The sequence below is a fragment of the Lonchura striata genome, chromosome 3 (genome assembly GCF_050655825.1).
Source record: "Lonchura striata isolate lonStrDom1 chromosome 3, ASM5065582v1, whole genome shotgun sequence".
NCBI classification, from domain to species: domain Eukaryota; kingdom Metazoa; phylum Chordata; class Aves; order Passeriformes; family Estrildidae; genus Lonchura; species Lonchura striata.
Genome location: NC_140705.1, coordinates 66,003,739 through 66,020,025, shown reverse-complemented (window position 1 = coordinate 66,020,025; position 16,287 = coordinate 66,003,739). Strand labels below are relative to the sequence as shown.

Genomic DNA, 16,287 nt, shown 5'->3' with positions numbered 1-16,287 from the left:
TCTCTGTTAACCAGAGGCAAAATAATTTTAATAGAAGAGGCTTCCTTCATAACCTAAACAAAAGGGAAGATTTAAGGGCAGATTTGTCAAATGCTGTAAATGCTGTGGGAATACAGCTCTGGCTGATTAATGAAAATTTATAGCTTTTAGCCTTTAGACTGTTTGATGACATATCCCTGAATAGGATGTGATTATTGACAACCACTTATATCCAGGAAATCAACTGTCACCACACACAATATTTAAGTCTGCACAAAAGCTACTAACTTCTCTTTTTTTTTTTTTTTCTAGCACTCAAAACTTTGTGTTTTAAAACCATATTATCTTTTCATAGCAATTACTTTGCAACTTCTGTTGCTACTAAGAATATGTACCATGAAAAACAATGAATTGATAAAATGAATGAATGAACTTTAAGAATCCAGTGCAGGCATATCTTGTTTTTAGAACTGGTTTGATCTCAGTTATTTTAAATCAAAACTTCAAAAAAACAAAATAAGCAGTACCTGTTGGTCAACATTTGCTGGCCCTATATGGTGCAGTGGAAATTATGACACATTTGTCACAAACTTGACACTCCAGTTCAGCGAGTATAATTAAACCTGTTATTTAAATTACACTTGCTCAGTGCATCAGCTCAGTTTCTGCCCGCTCTACAGGACCAGACATGCATGTGTATAAGCAAGAAGGCAGCTGGCTCTTGCTCACCTAGGTGGAGACCATTTTTCTCTAAGTTCAAAGAAGAAACTCAGGCAAATCATACTTGTTGTACCTGCTTTTAGATGAGATTTCCTCCCCTCTAAACTACGGCACAGACAATAGATGCAGAAATCTTATTTGGCACAAATGTAACTCAAATATTCACATATTTTTTTCCAAACTTTTCAATTGAATTCTCAGGATTATTGGATTCCGTAAGACAAGTTTTACAGCAACTGAGTGTATGTATACATCCAAACCCTGATGTTCAGCCACTGGTATCTGTTACAGAGGGAAGAACAGCAATCATCACATTGCACAAATACTTCTAGTGGAGTTTCTTGGTTTTCATACCTTTACAACTTCAATTACTTTTACACTCACATCATCTATACTTCTTGTTTTTGGAGGATGAATTTTTCATAGTTCAAGCATTTTGGAGAACTATGAAAACCTAAATGCTTATTTTTATAATTATTAACATATTTTTAAAAGGAGATTTTTATCCCCAAATACTTGGTAGGAGAAGAAAAGTATTTGGTACAAAAAAAACCTATTTATAGAGGAATAAGATAAAACTTTCAGTTTTCTGGTGAAAATATAGTTTGTCTTGTCTGAGATTTCAAACATACTTAGTGGAGTAACTTACAAGCCAGCGACATGGCAAAATGTTTAGGAAAGCTGCACTGCAGGCTCAAGTAACATGGCTCAGAAGGTGCTCAGGGGAAGCAGTGTCTGACATAAACTTAGCATGGTCTGTTTGGATATCTCTTCTCAAGGCTTTTCCCTCCCACACTAAAGACTGGGAATTTTACTTGGAAATCAGTTTTACTTGAAAAATGACTTTCAAAAATCAGGCATGTATGCATGCCATTTAAAAGATGTGTTTGGCTGAGATGAGAATGTCTGGACCAGTGATTTGAAGAGAAAGTGGCAGAGGGAGAAGGGAAATAAAAAGTTCTGAGGGTTATAGACTCATAGAATCTTTAAGGAAGGAGACAACTTTAAGATCATTGAGTCTAAGTATCAGCCTAGAACCATGTGCATCATTAAACCATGTCCACACACTCTTTGAACACTTCCAGGGATGGTGGCTCAACCACTTTCCTGGTCAGTTTGTTCCAATGCTTTACAATCCTTTCCATTAATATTTTTTCCCTAATGATCATTCTAAACCTGCCCTAGTGCAACTTGAGGCCATTCCTTCTTGTCCTGACACTTGTCACCTGGGAGAAGAGACCAATCCCCACCTGCCTACACCTTCCCTTCAGGTAGTTGCAGAGAGTGATAAAATTCTCCTCGAACTTCCTTTTCTCCAGGATAAAAACCCCCAGCTCCCTCAGCTGCTCCTGCTAAGATTTGAGCACCAGCCCCTTCACCAGCTTTGCTGCCCTTCCTCTTTTGTCTCTAAGAACCTTAGTTGTAAGAGGAAGGCATTTCCTGACTTCAGTCTATAAACTGAGAGAATAAAAACATCCCCATAAACTGAAATGTGTAACCCAACTGGTTATGTACCCCAATTTCTTAAGCCTTGAAGTAAATGGTAGGAGGTAACTCCTCTTATTTTGTCACTGTTAGTATAAATATAGGTGAAGAAAAAAAGTGAGGTGGAGGGGGAGGTAAGGGACAGGAAACCAAAATCAAAGTTATTCTTCCACGCACTAAGGAGCAGATAAATTCTCTGTATGCCACAAATTACAGAGTCATGACAAGCATCCCACTTTCAGAAAGGGGAGATATAGCATTAGGGGAAAAAAAAAAAATCTTAAAAAAATTGATTACAACTGATGTGTGTGAAAACCATCAGGCTTAACTATTTCATCTTCGTAAAGAACTGGTTTCTTTCTTGTGCTTTTATGTTAGGTGAAACAAAACAGGTTCAAATCATTACATTGATTTAAACAGAATGAGGATGTTGCATGGGGTGTTTTTTAAGTATTATTAACTAATAAGTTTCTGATATACGTTGCCACGCATAAGGCAGCACCTGAGGCAGTCTTTTTGCTCTCAAAAGAAGGGACCACATCCAAAAATGTACAAATTAAACAACAACAAAGTGATTAAGAAATTTAAAAGCACTGGCATGGGGGAGAAAAGAAAACAAACAAAAAAGATTTTCAGCTATGCTTTGAAATTAGATGGTGAACAGATGCTTTAGAAAGATAAAGAAGGGCTTCTTTCAGGCAGCACAAGTTTTAGGCAGCCTTTGGTAGGACCAAAAGGCCTCTGATGCTAGATGAGAGAGGTGAGATCAGACAAAAGCTGTGTGAAAGCAAGGTGACTTTGCAAATGAGGGTCTTGTAGGAGAAAAATAAACCTTTTGAGAGAGTTGCCACACATCTGTCCTGTTTATGCAGCACCAACTGCATTCTACTACCTTCCTAGCAAAGGATTGGATGGAGGGTCTTTGACTTTCTCTGGCTCAGCTGTCCTGTGTTTCCACCAACTCCACCCCTACAGCTCTTTGTACTTCACAGTTTCATAGGAACGATATCAGAATGGATTTTTTTGTCAGTTGTACCTGAAAAAGCCTTTTCAATAAGCCAAAGTGATTCACCCTGGAACAGAGGCAGGGATCATCACACATCAGCTTCCTGAGCGTATGTGCAGAGCTTGTCTTCTCTTGACTGGTGCTTGCTTAGGCTAAAAACATCTGCTTGAAATTTTTGTACATTGCATCCAAGATCTAAATACATTTTCTGCATGCTTGAAAGGTAAATTAAACTGCCAGAAAGCCCATCAAGATTAAAAACACTGAAATCCTCTTGAACTGATGACAATTCCTTCTCTTGCTTTTCATTATACTACTACACTGCACATAATGAACTTTCCTGCTAAAAGATAACCAACGGCAAAGAAATTCTAGGAAGAATCAACTTGAGCCTATTCAGTCATTTGCAGGAGGTGGATTTTATAATTAGTTCAGAGCAAAACCTGCCCTTTATTAGCATAGCAATCTTTTTGAACAGTATTCATCTTTTTCATATACTTTTATAGTGTGTTATTCCTTTATCAATCATTCAATTATAACACAGTGGCTTACTGATATTTCATCTAGGCACTAACACAAGGTTTCTTTGCTCTTCCTTTGCCCTGGATAGGAAATTTTGGAACATTTTGGGCCACATGCTACAAAAATCAGTGCCATTGATCAAGCTAGATTATACTGTGATCTAGTCTACATAATCATTTTCATCTTGTGTTCTGAGCCCACGGGACCCAGACTCCTTAACCATAGTCCAGGGAAAGAGATGACCAAGGGCCATTTACCTGCACTCTGAATGAATTTAAAGGGACTATTTTCAAGAGTAAAGTTGAGTCAACTGCAAATTTTTTTCAATAAACAAATCCTATGTTTATAAAATATTTCCATTTACTAAGAACAGCACTTATTGCATAAATCTGTATTTCCCATGGCAATATTTTTTAAGGATTAGCAATTTAAAATGAAAAAAAATGGCAAAACAAGATACAAAATGGAAGGGAAATGGGCAGAAAACACAAGGAGATGATATGATTAATTTTTTATTTAATTACTTTTAATTTGTGAATTTATAATGATTCTCAGGAGTTAGGCTCTTCCTCTTACTTGGAGAATGAAAAATGTTGCAATACCATAAATTCTCACTGCATTAAAAATTACTTCTCTACCATGAATAGAGAAGTATTCCTTTAATAAAAAAAAAAATCAGAAAAAAATCCTTTTATGAGTTCAAAAAGCTCTCAGGATTTGTCTGTGTTGCAGCAACCCATTAACATAAACCTTGCCTTGTTCTGACATACTGGTGGGAGGATCATCCCTTCTTCTCCTTCCTCTTCCTTTACTGAATACTCCTCTCCCAGCAGTTTTCAGAAGCAGCCCTGCTGCCAGCCTCTCTTTCCACTTCCCAAAGCAGCCTTAAATCTTGGCTTTGCTTCGTTTGTTTTTTTAGTTTGGCAAACATTTTAGGTAAGCATTCCATCACACTTTTTGAATAAAGATGCCGACCACGCCTAAGGGTGGCCAGATGTGACATGTTAAATGTGGTTGAGGAGTTATAAAGGGTTGGGCAGGATTTAACACAAGCTGTAACTTCATTCTTTAAGTGCAAGGAGTGACCAGTACACATGGTGAGAGAGAGGTTCTGTCACCCTGGGCTTTGATTTTTTAACAGATCAATTTGGAGAGAAATATGAATTGAAGTGCAAAGGTAGGGTATGTCTAAGAAGGCAGGGATCCTGTTTTGATTTACAGATAAGAAGGACAGTTTGGCACCCTGTTCTCTGCCTGAGTTTCCACTGCAGCAGATAACTGTGGGGGGAGGTGGTTAGATGGAGTTTCACTTCTGTGTCCATATAAACCTGGAAATAGCTAAGAAGACAGTTTTTTTGTTGTTTGTTTGTTTTGTTTTGTTTTTGTTTTTGTTGGTTTTGTTTGTTTGGTTGGTTTGTCTTGTTGGTCTTTTTTTTGCTTTGTGTAAGAATACTAAAAAAATACCCTAGAGCTCCTGAACAAATTTACATCAGGGATGGGATACATCCACCAAAGATGGGCAAAAAAAATCAGCATCTCTGAGGGATCACAGCTCTGATTTGTACAGGGATTGCTGTTCCACAGTTAAAAAAAAGCACACAGGAGAAGTAGTGTGTCTCCTCACAGAGAAATATCTGCTACAGCTAAGAGAAATTAACAGACTTATCCTAGCACTTTCTTGCATGTCAGTGTCTAACTTTTTAATCACAACCACCCTGCATAATATGGAAATTAAGAGCATCATCATTTCCAGTAATTACCAGAAACATACACATTTTCCAACAGGGTGACATTATGTCATGAATCCCCTTGTCAAGAAGAAAAAAAAAGACAAAACATATCATACTTGTTTGAGAAGGCAAAGTGATAGATTTGTCATGAGGGTAATCATCTAGATAAAAAAAAATCCACTATTATCAACTTCCTGAATTTCTGAAAAGGGATTCATTTTCTGCCTGAGCTAATAATGAACATTTTTCTTCTATTCATCATCTTCAGCTTTTTTCTCTCTTGAGATTCATTTATCATTTAGCTACTGAACCTGAGAAGTAAAAATAGGCAACATCCCTTTTTGAAGTAATGGCTTAGAAGACTATTAAATCAAGAGGAAAAAGATGGATTTTGAAGATGTACAGACAAAATTCTTGTAACAGCTGCAGGTTTTTAACATAGGATCTGCACCACTGGTTTAGTAGAGGTATTGGAGAAAGTAAGTTTATCCAGTGACAGTACAAAGTGGGGAACAGTAATTTTTTTTTCCAGATAAAATGCACAGTAAAAGGAATAAAATTGAAGAAATAATAAGTTCAATGGCACTATAAAGTGCAATTCATGCTACAGGAATTAATCTAGGATGATTGTTCAAGTGCATTTTAAATCTAAAATTGCCTGCATTAAAACAGATCATGCAGATGCTTGAAGTCTTCCCAACCCATCTGCCTGTGCACAGCTCTCAGCCTGTCAGACCCTCACTTGGGCCACTGATTGACTGTTTTGTGCTACTAAGATATGGAGTAACAGTCACACTAGGGGAAATGACCCAAAATTCTTCTCCTGTGGTACAGGGGGGGCTGAGGATCCCAGAGTCTCAGCCCTGATGAGCTTTCCTGACTGCTGGTATTCCTGCTCTTTGGCAGAGCTAAGATGGACATTTCTGCAGGGGAAATGAGGAATACACAGCATTTGCACTTCAACTCTTCTCTTGTGAGATTCTGCTGTTGCCTTGTCTTACTATCCCTACCTTGTATTTTCCAATAAAATGAGACCTCATATCATCAGCCTGTGGAAGCACAGGAAAGAAGAACCCTTACACATATGAGATGGAAGGAACAGGACTTTCTTTGCTTAGAGTAGGATACAGATAGAAGACCTCCCCAAATGCCCTTTTACCTCATCCCTTTACTTCAAGGTTTTCTGACATGGCAGAAAAAAACATACAAACAATCCCTGTTGGAGTTGCTTGCCTGATGCTACAGGGTGTGCTTTCACAAGGTTATTGCATAAGTGCATTCAGGGTCCTGGCAGAGGTCTCTGGGCAAATCAATGAGTGACTCCCAGAAGCAGGTTTCTGAGAGGTGTGCTTCAGCAGCACTAGGATTCACATCAAGGTACAGGTTTCTGACATTAACCGGTTCCATACTTTCCATGGTGTCTCACTGGGATGCTGTCCAAATACAGCTTCTTGCTCTAACTTGCTATGCTAAGCAAGTGTATGGGATTTGAGAGATTACTGTCTGTGATTCTAGCTTGTTGGTCAGAAGCCAAAATACAGACAACACCTATGAAGTCCCAAAGCCAAACAATTTTAGTATGCAAGGCTGACTGTGTGCAGGACAGGCAAATTTCACAGGCTTATAAGGCTAGTAGTAAAGCACAGACCCTCTGCAATTTATTTCTGCAGTGTTTCCAAAGCCAAGGGGTAGCAGAAAGAAATGAGTGTAAATTCAGTTCAGGTAAACCCACTCATGGGTTCCCTGCTAGGAAGCAGAGATAGCTTTCAACAGCAAATTTTCATTTCAGTGTTGTTAACTAAGAGCAGGACTGGAGGAAGAGCAGAGATTTTAATATCTGGTATTGAAGGTACAAATCATGTCAGAGGTTAGCAAAAAGAAAATTTTTCTCCAGGTAATTTCTAGACAGAGTGATCTAACACAGTTGCCAAGAAATTCAGCTATCCCTAGGCAGCACCTTAGAAGTAAATACTTAAAGCTGTTTCTTGAATTTTGCATAGTGAGTATTGAAATAGATTCTCTACTTAGCACAGCAGACAGCTAGCCAGAACAAAGCATGAAATCAAATTCCATCAATCCCTTAAATTTGTTTATGCAACCTATTGTTACTGCTCACAGAACAGCTCTGGCAAGCAAAGGCCATGACAAAACATAGCTGTAGTTCATAAAGATAAATTCTTCCCATCTGCCATTTTTGTTGTCAGTTGTTTTATATTGATTTCTCTCCATGAAGTTCCAAGTTTAATCCGGGCAGAGCTGCATTGTACCAAGGAAGCTGAAGTAATGTTTCTCTTCTAGTGAAACAGAAATGGGGGATAAAATGGCACCTATCACATATTTTTTTCTGGTAGGAATATGTTAGACCTTCTTCGCTGTAACACTGATGTAGATAAAGCTTGCACTTATGACTTTTGATAAAAATATTTCTGATAATTTCATTTTTATCTGTGACAAGCAAGATGAAATTCACACCAAGGAGCATGTTCTTAAGTAACTTCTTTCTTCACATGGGAATGAGCTGACTCAGCACATGAATTATGGAGTCACAACTACATGGTGCCATATTATAGTGCTTAGATTTATAAAGATTTTGCCTTAACTATAAGCAGCATTGCTAGGGCAATAAAGGGATTTGATCTATATCCACCTGGACTTCCACTTTACTTATATGCTGAAATGGTACATGGGATTGTGCCCTACAGGTCATTATCAGTGGTCACAAGGGTGTATTCATTCCTGTGGGGTCTCTATTTCAAAACCCTTCTGGTTACTGCACAGCCATGACAGAGAAGTTGTAAGCAAGCAGTGCCATCATGGCAGCAGAGCATCTATTGTACATGAGGAGAGGTGAGGAGAGGCTGTTGACCTTGGTAAGTGGAGTCTGAGCTAGACTCTCACTCACATACCAAGCACAGGGGAAAAAAAAAACTATTAAAGTTAAAAATATGTCTCTGTAAGATGACCACAAGGGCATCTAAATTAAAGGATTGCTGAAGCAGTGAGACTTGGGGCTGCCAGCCTAACGACCTGTAAAGCTCAGAAAGTTCCTTTTAGTTATTTTGTTTCTATGGTAGCTGTATCCTTGACATGAAAAAAAATCCCAGCGGCATAGGACTACTGCAGATACATTAAGAAAGCTGAAATGCAAATGTTATATATCATTGTATGCTGTGAGGGAATTAATCTGGTTTAATTTTAAGACTTTTCAATCAGAAGGGTTCAGTGTAACAGAAAATGCTGCTAGAAGGTGTGCTCACTTCTATTCATAGCTGCTTTCAACACACTCTGAAGCTGGACGAAATCCGCTGGGTTTTATTTACCAGCAAACCTTCATGGCAGATAAAGCAATCACTGCAAGAAACCTGCAATTCTTCTTTCCTAATGAGCATTGCTAGATTATTGTGTGACAGGAAGAATATGTCCAGGGAATACCCTGCTGAACATTTAATCCTCCCTGGAATATGCTTTTGTGAGATAAGTCATAATAAATATAATGTGCCAATTGTCTAACCTATTGGGAAAGAGCAGGTACATGAACAACTTAGTGCAAATCTGGGAGAACCTGCTGACAGGTGTGGACGTGTTTTAAATGCCATTTGCAATGAAAGCACTATAGGTAAAGGCCAGGCAGGTAGATCACTTGTGTAATAGCTGGAAAGTGCCGTCCTGCCACTGGCAGGAAGAACTGACAAGAGAAAGTATTTTCTTACAATGCCTGATACAAAAAGTCAGGAGTTACCAAAATGGCCAGCAGAAAAATGCAGGAAAGAAAAAGAGGTTCAAACAGGTTATTGATAGGAATTCAAAATTACTCATGCCATCTTAGGAATGCAAAATACATCTTTGTAATATGAAGTTCCAAGCTTTAAGCATGCCATCAATGAAGGGCATGAAGTGACACATATTTTAAAATTCTAGAGACTACTTATTTTAATCTTCCAACTAGAAACTTCTAATTTATTGATTAGGAGAGTCAACTATTTAGAGAGTCAATTGGTTTTTCTTTGAAAGGTGTTAAGAGCATGATTCATCTTTTCATTTTGCTGAGCACCCAACCAGAATGTCCTTGACTTCTCACATTTGGATAGTCACTATTGAACACTGCTTCCCTATCTGTTCCCAAACTCCTAAACAAAGCTGTCAAAGCTCTCCCCAGCAGCTATGAATATAAGAAAAAAGCTCCATTGGTTTCCAAGAGGAGAAAGATAGACAGGATGTTGAGTGGTAAATGAGGATATTTGGAATACATCTGTGGACACATACTTTGTCATTCCCTATTCAGCGCATCTCCAGCTCAGAGGAATGGATTCTCTTACACAGCAGCAGCTGTTACTGTTTGGATTGTAAATAGTCATAAGCCATATGGCGTGGTAGGAGAAAAAAACTTCACACTTTCTCACATGGACAAATATTATTATTGCAAAGCACAAGCACATCAATATATATGTTTTTCTTTTTTTCCTCTGGGGAAGAATATAGTCTTCAACTGATGCTAAAAAAATTATTGACTTCCAGATGAACAGAATACCTGTTAACATTTGGTTTCGATTTTTAGAATTTGGATACCTCAACAGAAAATATACATAGGTGTGCAGCAGATATAGCATTTTCAGATTGATAGATGGGGGGAAAGAGACACAAAATATAAACTGAGGTAGTGAAATGGGAGAGATGATTAGGAGGGAAAAAAGTCTATATGCAATTATGGAATAATATATTGCTATCACTAATTAACTACACAAAACCAGCATGATTGTGGCTTATCATGCAAATAGATCTGCAGTTTCTTCATGCATGTAAACTTGAACTTTCCACCTGGTCAGTGGTGCATAAAGCATTTCAGATGTTGGTGGATTATATTCAGACAAGAACAGGCCTCTAAAAAAGGATGGGACTTCTGCTTGGTAAGGGAAGTTCATACAGTCAATGTGCCCAGAACTAGAAACAAGGAGAAGATGCAGTCCACTCCCTTGCTGCGCCCCAGCTAAGGGTTGCTTTCATTTTAAACCATGATTTCTTCAGCGTTCATGTTTAAAACCTGCTAGTGCTTCTATTTTGTTACTTCTAAAGAACTGTTTATCTTATCTTTTTGCTTCAAGCACTTTAATTAAAGGAAAGTGTGATCACTTTTCCCATTGTGTGGTGAAGCTGACAACACACACAGTTAACTTACAGTTCTGCAGAGCCATGTTTTTGAACTACACCCCAAAAATCATAGCAGAGGGACACTGCACTTGCCAGGAGCAAACACTGGCACATTCTGTTCATATGGTTAGAGAGACCCCATAATAGAACCCATGACTTGGCAATTAACACTCCTGTTCTGTGCCCATCTCAACCTGTATCAAACCATACATTGACACCAAATGGCATAACAGAGTGGTTCTGAACTTACATGAAGAAAATCCCCATCAGCAAGAGATTTTGTTTGTGACTACTGCACCCCAAATGAAATGAGACAATGATAAGGAAGGCAGTGCACTTCTGAGAGCACAGGAGTGACTTCTGACCTCAGGACACCAGCAGCTATGAAGGAAGTCAAGAGACCTTCCACATTCATCATCCTTTGAGAATCACAGTCTAGACCCAACCCATGGATATAAATAGAAGCAGAAAATCAGCATCTAATATGAAACAAAGGAAAAAAAACCCAATTTTTCCACAGGATTTGGTGTCCCTGCATCAAACAGATGTTTTGCTCTAGTGATGTTCCTACCATTCTCAGTTTTCAATGAAAATGACTTTGTGGCTAAATGCTTTTCTACCACCGTTACCATTTCTATCCTGACATCATAAGCCACATTCTGTTACTATGTATGTTGTTACTAAAACTCAAAAGAGGGAGCAAAATGCCTGTGGATCAGGAGAATGGGTCCACTACTGACTTTGAAACATCCAGCATGCCTCAAATTGTATTTCTATCTTTGACAGGGAATATGGCTCAGACCAATGAGCCAGTAAAGACCAGATATCCTGACTCACTCTCACCAAGCTGGCTGGATAACCCCATAGTCAAGACACATGGGGAACCAGTTCACCAAGTTCCAGTGCTGAGATACTCTGCCAGGCAACTTGAGAATCCCCTCCAGATCTTGGCTCATGCTGTGTTACTGCAAACCTTTCTACCCGTGTGAACACCAGCATATCTTCTTCATGACAATCAGCTAGCTTCCTCCACAGGAACGCAAAGCATCTGCTGTTCTCTTTTGAAATTACAACCAATATTTCCAGGCACCTTTCTTTTTAAATACTTCTTTAAAATCACAATGTTCACACAAACACAGTCCCATTTTTAATTTCAAGAAATGGGAAATCCCAGAGACAGAAGATTTCATTGCAACTTTTTCATGTGATGTTTCTAAAGTTCAGTCTTGAGAGCAGGGCTCTGCTCTTGGCAGAGAGAGCTTATCTGAGATGATGATGGAAGTGCTACAGTTCTGGGAAAATGGTTGTAAAAACCCCCAGTCACTGCAAAAAAAAAGAACAAAATGAGATTTTCTCCTAGTTTTACTTTCTAAAGAGATATTTAATCCACTAAGCAAATAAAGCATGCAGGAGACATTTCCAAAGTGGTCGCTGGACTTGAAGTTGATATAACTAAGTTGCAAAGGTAACTCCCATGCATGGGAACCTGTTCAATATATATGCTCAGACAACCACAGAGGTTGTCTTTACCCATAAAACTCTTGGTTTACAATTAATTACATTATTGTAGCCTAAAGGTTCAACAGGACAATAATTTCCACTTGAAAACCTGCTGTTGTGAGCTAATGATGTTAGCACAAATCACATATACAAGACAGAAAAATTAAGAACTTCATAGCTTGCAGACTTTAGCTAAATTACATGGAAAAAGATTACCTTAACTCATACATCCCTAATATGCAGGTTGTTTGTGTACTCCTGTATTTTCAGCAGTGGGACAGCCAAATGGTTACGTTAGTCACCTATTTTAAAACAAGGAACTACAAATAAGCCATCACAAATAACAAGTTTTATATTAATCATGCTCTCCCAACTGCAGTGCTGCCCATGTAGAAAAGACCTAGAGACAGCTGAAACAGTGCCATCAGATTAAATACACCAGTAGAGTAAAAAAAAAAAAAAAAACCTGACATTTTAAGAATATGGGAACAAAAAGATTTTGTGGGAATAGTGTACCACATGAACAAAGAACAATTCCCCTTGTAAGCAAGTAAAATGGGTTGTACTGTGGCTTCCTCAAACTGATCTAAGGCTGCCTGTGGCAATACCTGAGACAATAAGCCAGACATGCTGATTATAAGCTTTACCAGATAGATCAGGCTCCCTTTCTCCCTCAGAGAAGAAAGTGTTATTTAAGTTACTTTAGCAAGCCTTCAGTTGATTTTTCCTTTTCGTCAGGCTAATATGCAAGTTCTGATTACCATCAGCAACAAGAGAAGGCACAATAAACTTCACTTGTCCTAACCTGCAGCTATGCATATAAGTAAACCCCCTTTACATAAGCAGCATTATTCTGTCTGGCCTTTCTGCTCTTATAGCCAAAACTAGGACTTAAAAAACCCACAGTGTCTCTTTGGATAAAATCAGTAATTCAACAACTGAAATATTAGTTACATTTTGATAGTAAAAAAAAAAAAAAAGAAAGAAGAAAAAAAAAACCCAGCTACTTACAGAACATGCAAAATACTGTATTGATAAAGAGAATAATCATAATTAGTAACATTTAAAAATTTTTCCCCCATCAGAAATAAAATTAGGTTATGATTTTATTTTTTTCCTTCTTTTTCCTTTTTTTTCAAGTAAAATACCCACCTCTTTAAATGTCAAGACCAGAAATGATTTTGAAAATCTGGGTTATACTTTATCTTAAAAGCAGCTGCTTAGACAAAATACATCTGTTTAATGACCTGATGTGTTTCCCTTTCAGATTCTTCTGAAAGCCATATGAACTAACTGTGAATCAGATTTGTATCTTGATACTAAAAAAGAAATCACATTCCACTTCCCAACAGAACACAACAGCAAACATGTCTGTTACTGCCTATAATGGCTACATTATGTTTTCCGCTTAATAAGATATATAACCCTGCAGAGAGAATAGCAAAATCACTTCCATCTTACTTTTCAGAAACTGCTGAATAAAACTCAGAACAATAAAGATCCCTTTCCCCATTCACATGGTTTACTCACCATCACTTTATTCCAAAACTCAGTTTCACTTGAAAAATGATCCATAACAATGAAATTATTTCTTCCTTGTGAAAAGTATCACTCCAATCATTTAAATTACTGAACGCAGAAAAGGAAACATAGTGCTCCACAGAGCACTCTAAACACGCACTGTTGTTTTTGCTGATGCAATGAGGCTTCTAAGCAAACGAGCGAGTTTGCAAGCAAGCTGGGTAGTGGCATTTTCCTTATGATTCAAAAGTGAAGTATGCCTCAGCTAACTGAATGCTCACACAACATATAATAAAGGAACTCAGGGATTCATACACGTCTCTAACACAATCATTTGTAAAACTTCTACTTGTATTACCATCTCTAAGTCTGCCACACCTCAAAAACGACAAGCCAGATACAAACTTCTACTGGGTGCTGTGTGCAGCCAAAAGAAAGACAGCTCCAAGCCAGAGGCTTGTATTTAAAACTTTCTGAAGTTTAAGTCCCTAAGGTGTACGAAATTACATTCTGTATATGGAATGTAACTGTGGATTCCTGCTTGCTGCATATATAAATATGATAAAGTTCATCATAAGCCACACATTAAAAACATAGAGTCTGCCACAATGCATTACCAAATTAATGCACACAACTACTGTGATAGGAAGAACTTACAAAAAGGTATTTAAATAGGTTTATAACTGCAACTTTTAACAATTTACACCCTCCTCCCTCAAGTGCCAAGAAAAGCTCAGAAGAATTTGCAGGGTAAATTTCTAAAAAAAGGGGATAACAAGATGCTGAGAAAATCTAAAAGCTGTATCTTCCTTTCCACAGAAGCGTAAACCCGCCTGAGCAGGCAGAGTTTAGAAACAAACCTCTGCCTTAAGAGGAAGACGGGTGAAATCCATAACAACTTAATGACCGCCTGATAGGTAGGGGCCTCCAGTGCAAGATGTGTCATTTATTTCATCAATCTTTAAAGCTTATGTCAGCTGCCTTGACAGGTAAACCTTGTGAAGGTTCAAAATCTTTCAAGTTACAGACATCAGCAAATAAATGCTGCAGCAGACCTTTACAAGACCATCAACCCTCACCGGATTCATTGAATAACCTTTTTTCCTTGGCCAGCTTTTACTTTTTCTGACACACTGAGGTCTGAGGTAGTATTCCCTCTACACCACTTGACGTTTCCTAATGAGCTGGGAGCACTGCATGTGCTGCAGCACTTACTGCCTTGGAAAATGCATCAAGATGAACTCCACAGCTACAAGTTTTAACATTTAAAAGCTCATGTTTTCTTCCAAGCTTCTATCTTTAACATCTTCCTCTGATGCCTTTGCTGTGCTTGCAGGTTCTTCTCACAACTCAGAGGAACAGGCAGGAAAAACTAGGTAAGGACAGGGATTAAAGCTAGGAGTGGCTCTTAAGGGAGCCTCACCACCCTCTGCTGGGGCTGGAGTGGTGGGAGGTGGCTGGGCCAGCCTGTGGCACTTCAGCCTCATGGTTGGGGCGACCCTTCAACAGCTGGGGCATGAAACTCCTATGCGGTGGTTTTTGGTTTTCACTGGTGAGAGAGCAGTAATGCTACCAGCCTGATTAATTGAGAACATAAGAAAAACCTTCTGCTTTCTTGCAGCCTAGGAAATTCTACACAACATCTAATATATATATATATATATATATATATATATATATATATATATATATATATATAAGCATAAATCTATGCTACCATAACCTGAACTAATAACACTCTCAGACAGTATTTAATTAGATCAGTGGTCCTAAATGAAAAGGAGAAGAGAAATGCCATGTTTACACACAATAAAGTTTCCCACGCTACTAAAATATCCATACTGGACTCTGACTGCACACTTTGGCCTGGGATATACTTGGGCTGTTTAACACAATTATCAAATTTACAATCCAGCTACCTGATTTCAGTATCCTGATCTCTGCCATCCCCAAACAATGTGGAATAAATTTAGATGGACCTTTAATCAGCACTTTTTTGCCCAGTTAATAGTTCCCATGTTCTATTTATCAAACAAAATTAAACAGGATACTGATCATCCTGCATCTGTCCAGATATAAATAACTTCAAAGGATGTCATTCAGCAAAAAATCTATTTTAAGTGCTTTTCAAGGTTTTTGATTTGCAAAAACTAGCAAACTGTTATCAGTATGTACATTTTTCTTGCTTTATTCTCTGGATCCTGCAACTCAGCAAATTAATATAATTCTGGCATTTTGTGGAACATAGGCATCTTTGTCTTTCTGCAAAGGATCCTTAATCCTCTGGGCTTTCCAGTTATGAACAGAATATCTCCAATACCTTATCTGTTGCTTTGAACCATGTTCATTGTACCCAGTGGGTTGGGAATATGTCTCCACTGAAAGTGCTAAGAAATTTTTGTAGATGCATTACATTACCATGATAATGTTACTTTATTTTATTTTGTCATTTTATTTTGAGATGCATTTAAGATTGTGCTATGAAACTTAATTTACATTGAGAATTAATTCATATTGGATTAGTTATTTAAAAAATGAGAAAACAATTTCTACAGCTAGAAATATTGTGGTGAGAAGCTGTGATGTAAATGCTAAGTGACTGAGTTCTTAGTTTTGAAGTAATGTTTGGAGGGAGGATGGAAGAGTGATCACCAAAGGGTGAGTGATGGCAGCTTGTGC

The 16,287-nt window shown here is 38.0% G+C and overlaps 1 protein-coding gene across 4 annotated transcripts in view; it reads right to left on the bottom strand.

The window, feature by feature from the left end:
* The window catches only part of LOC110468846 (SAM and SH3 domain-containing protein 1), a 526,394-nt gene that overhangs the window by 175,793 nt on the left and 334,314 nt on the right, over positions 1-16,287 (bottom strand). The window contains exon 1 of one of the 4 annotated variants that reach the window (XM_085575385.1): positions 13,618-14,465. The exons of the other annotated variants lie outside the window; for them this stretch is intronic. Within the exon in view, the coding sequence (XP_085431511.1) occupies positions 13,618-13,662 (45 nt within the window). The 5' untranslated portion in view covers positions 13,663-14,465. Of the gene's footprint in view, positions 1-13,617; positions 14,466-16,287 lie in introns of those variants that run through there. 4 annotated transcript variants of the gene reach the window in all.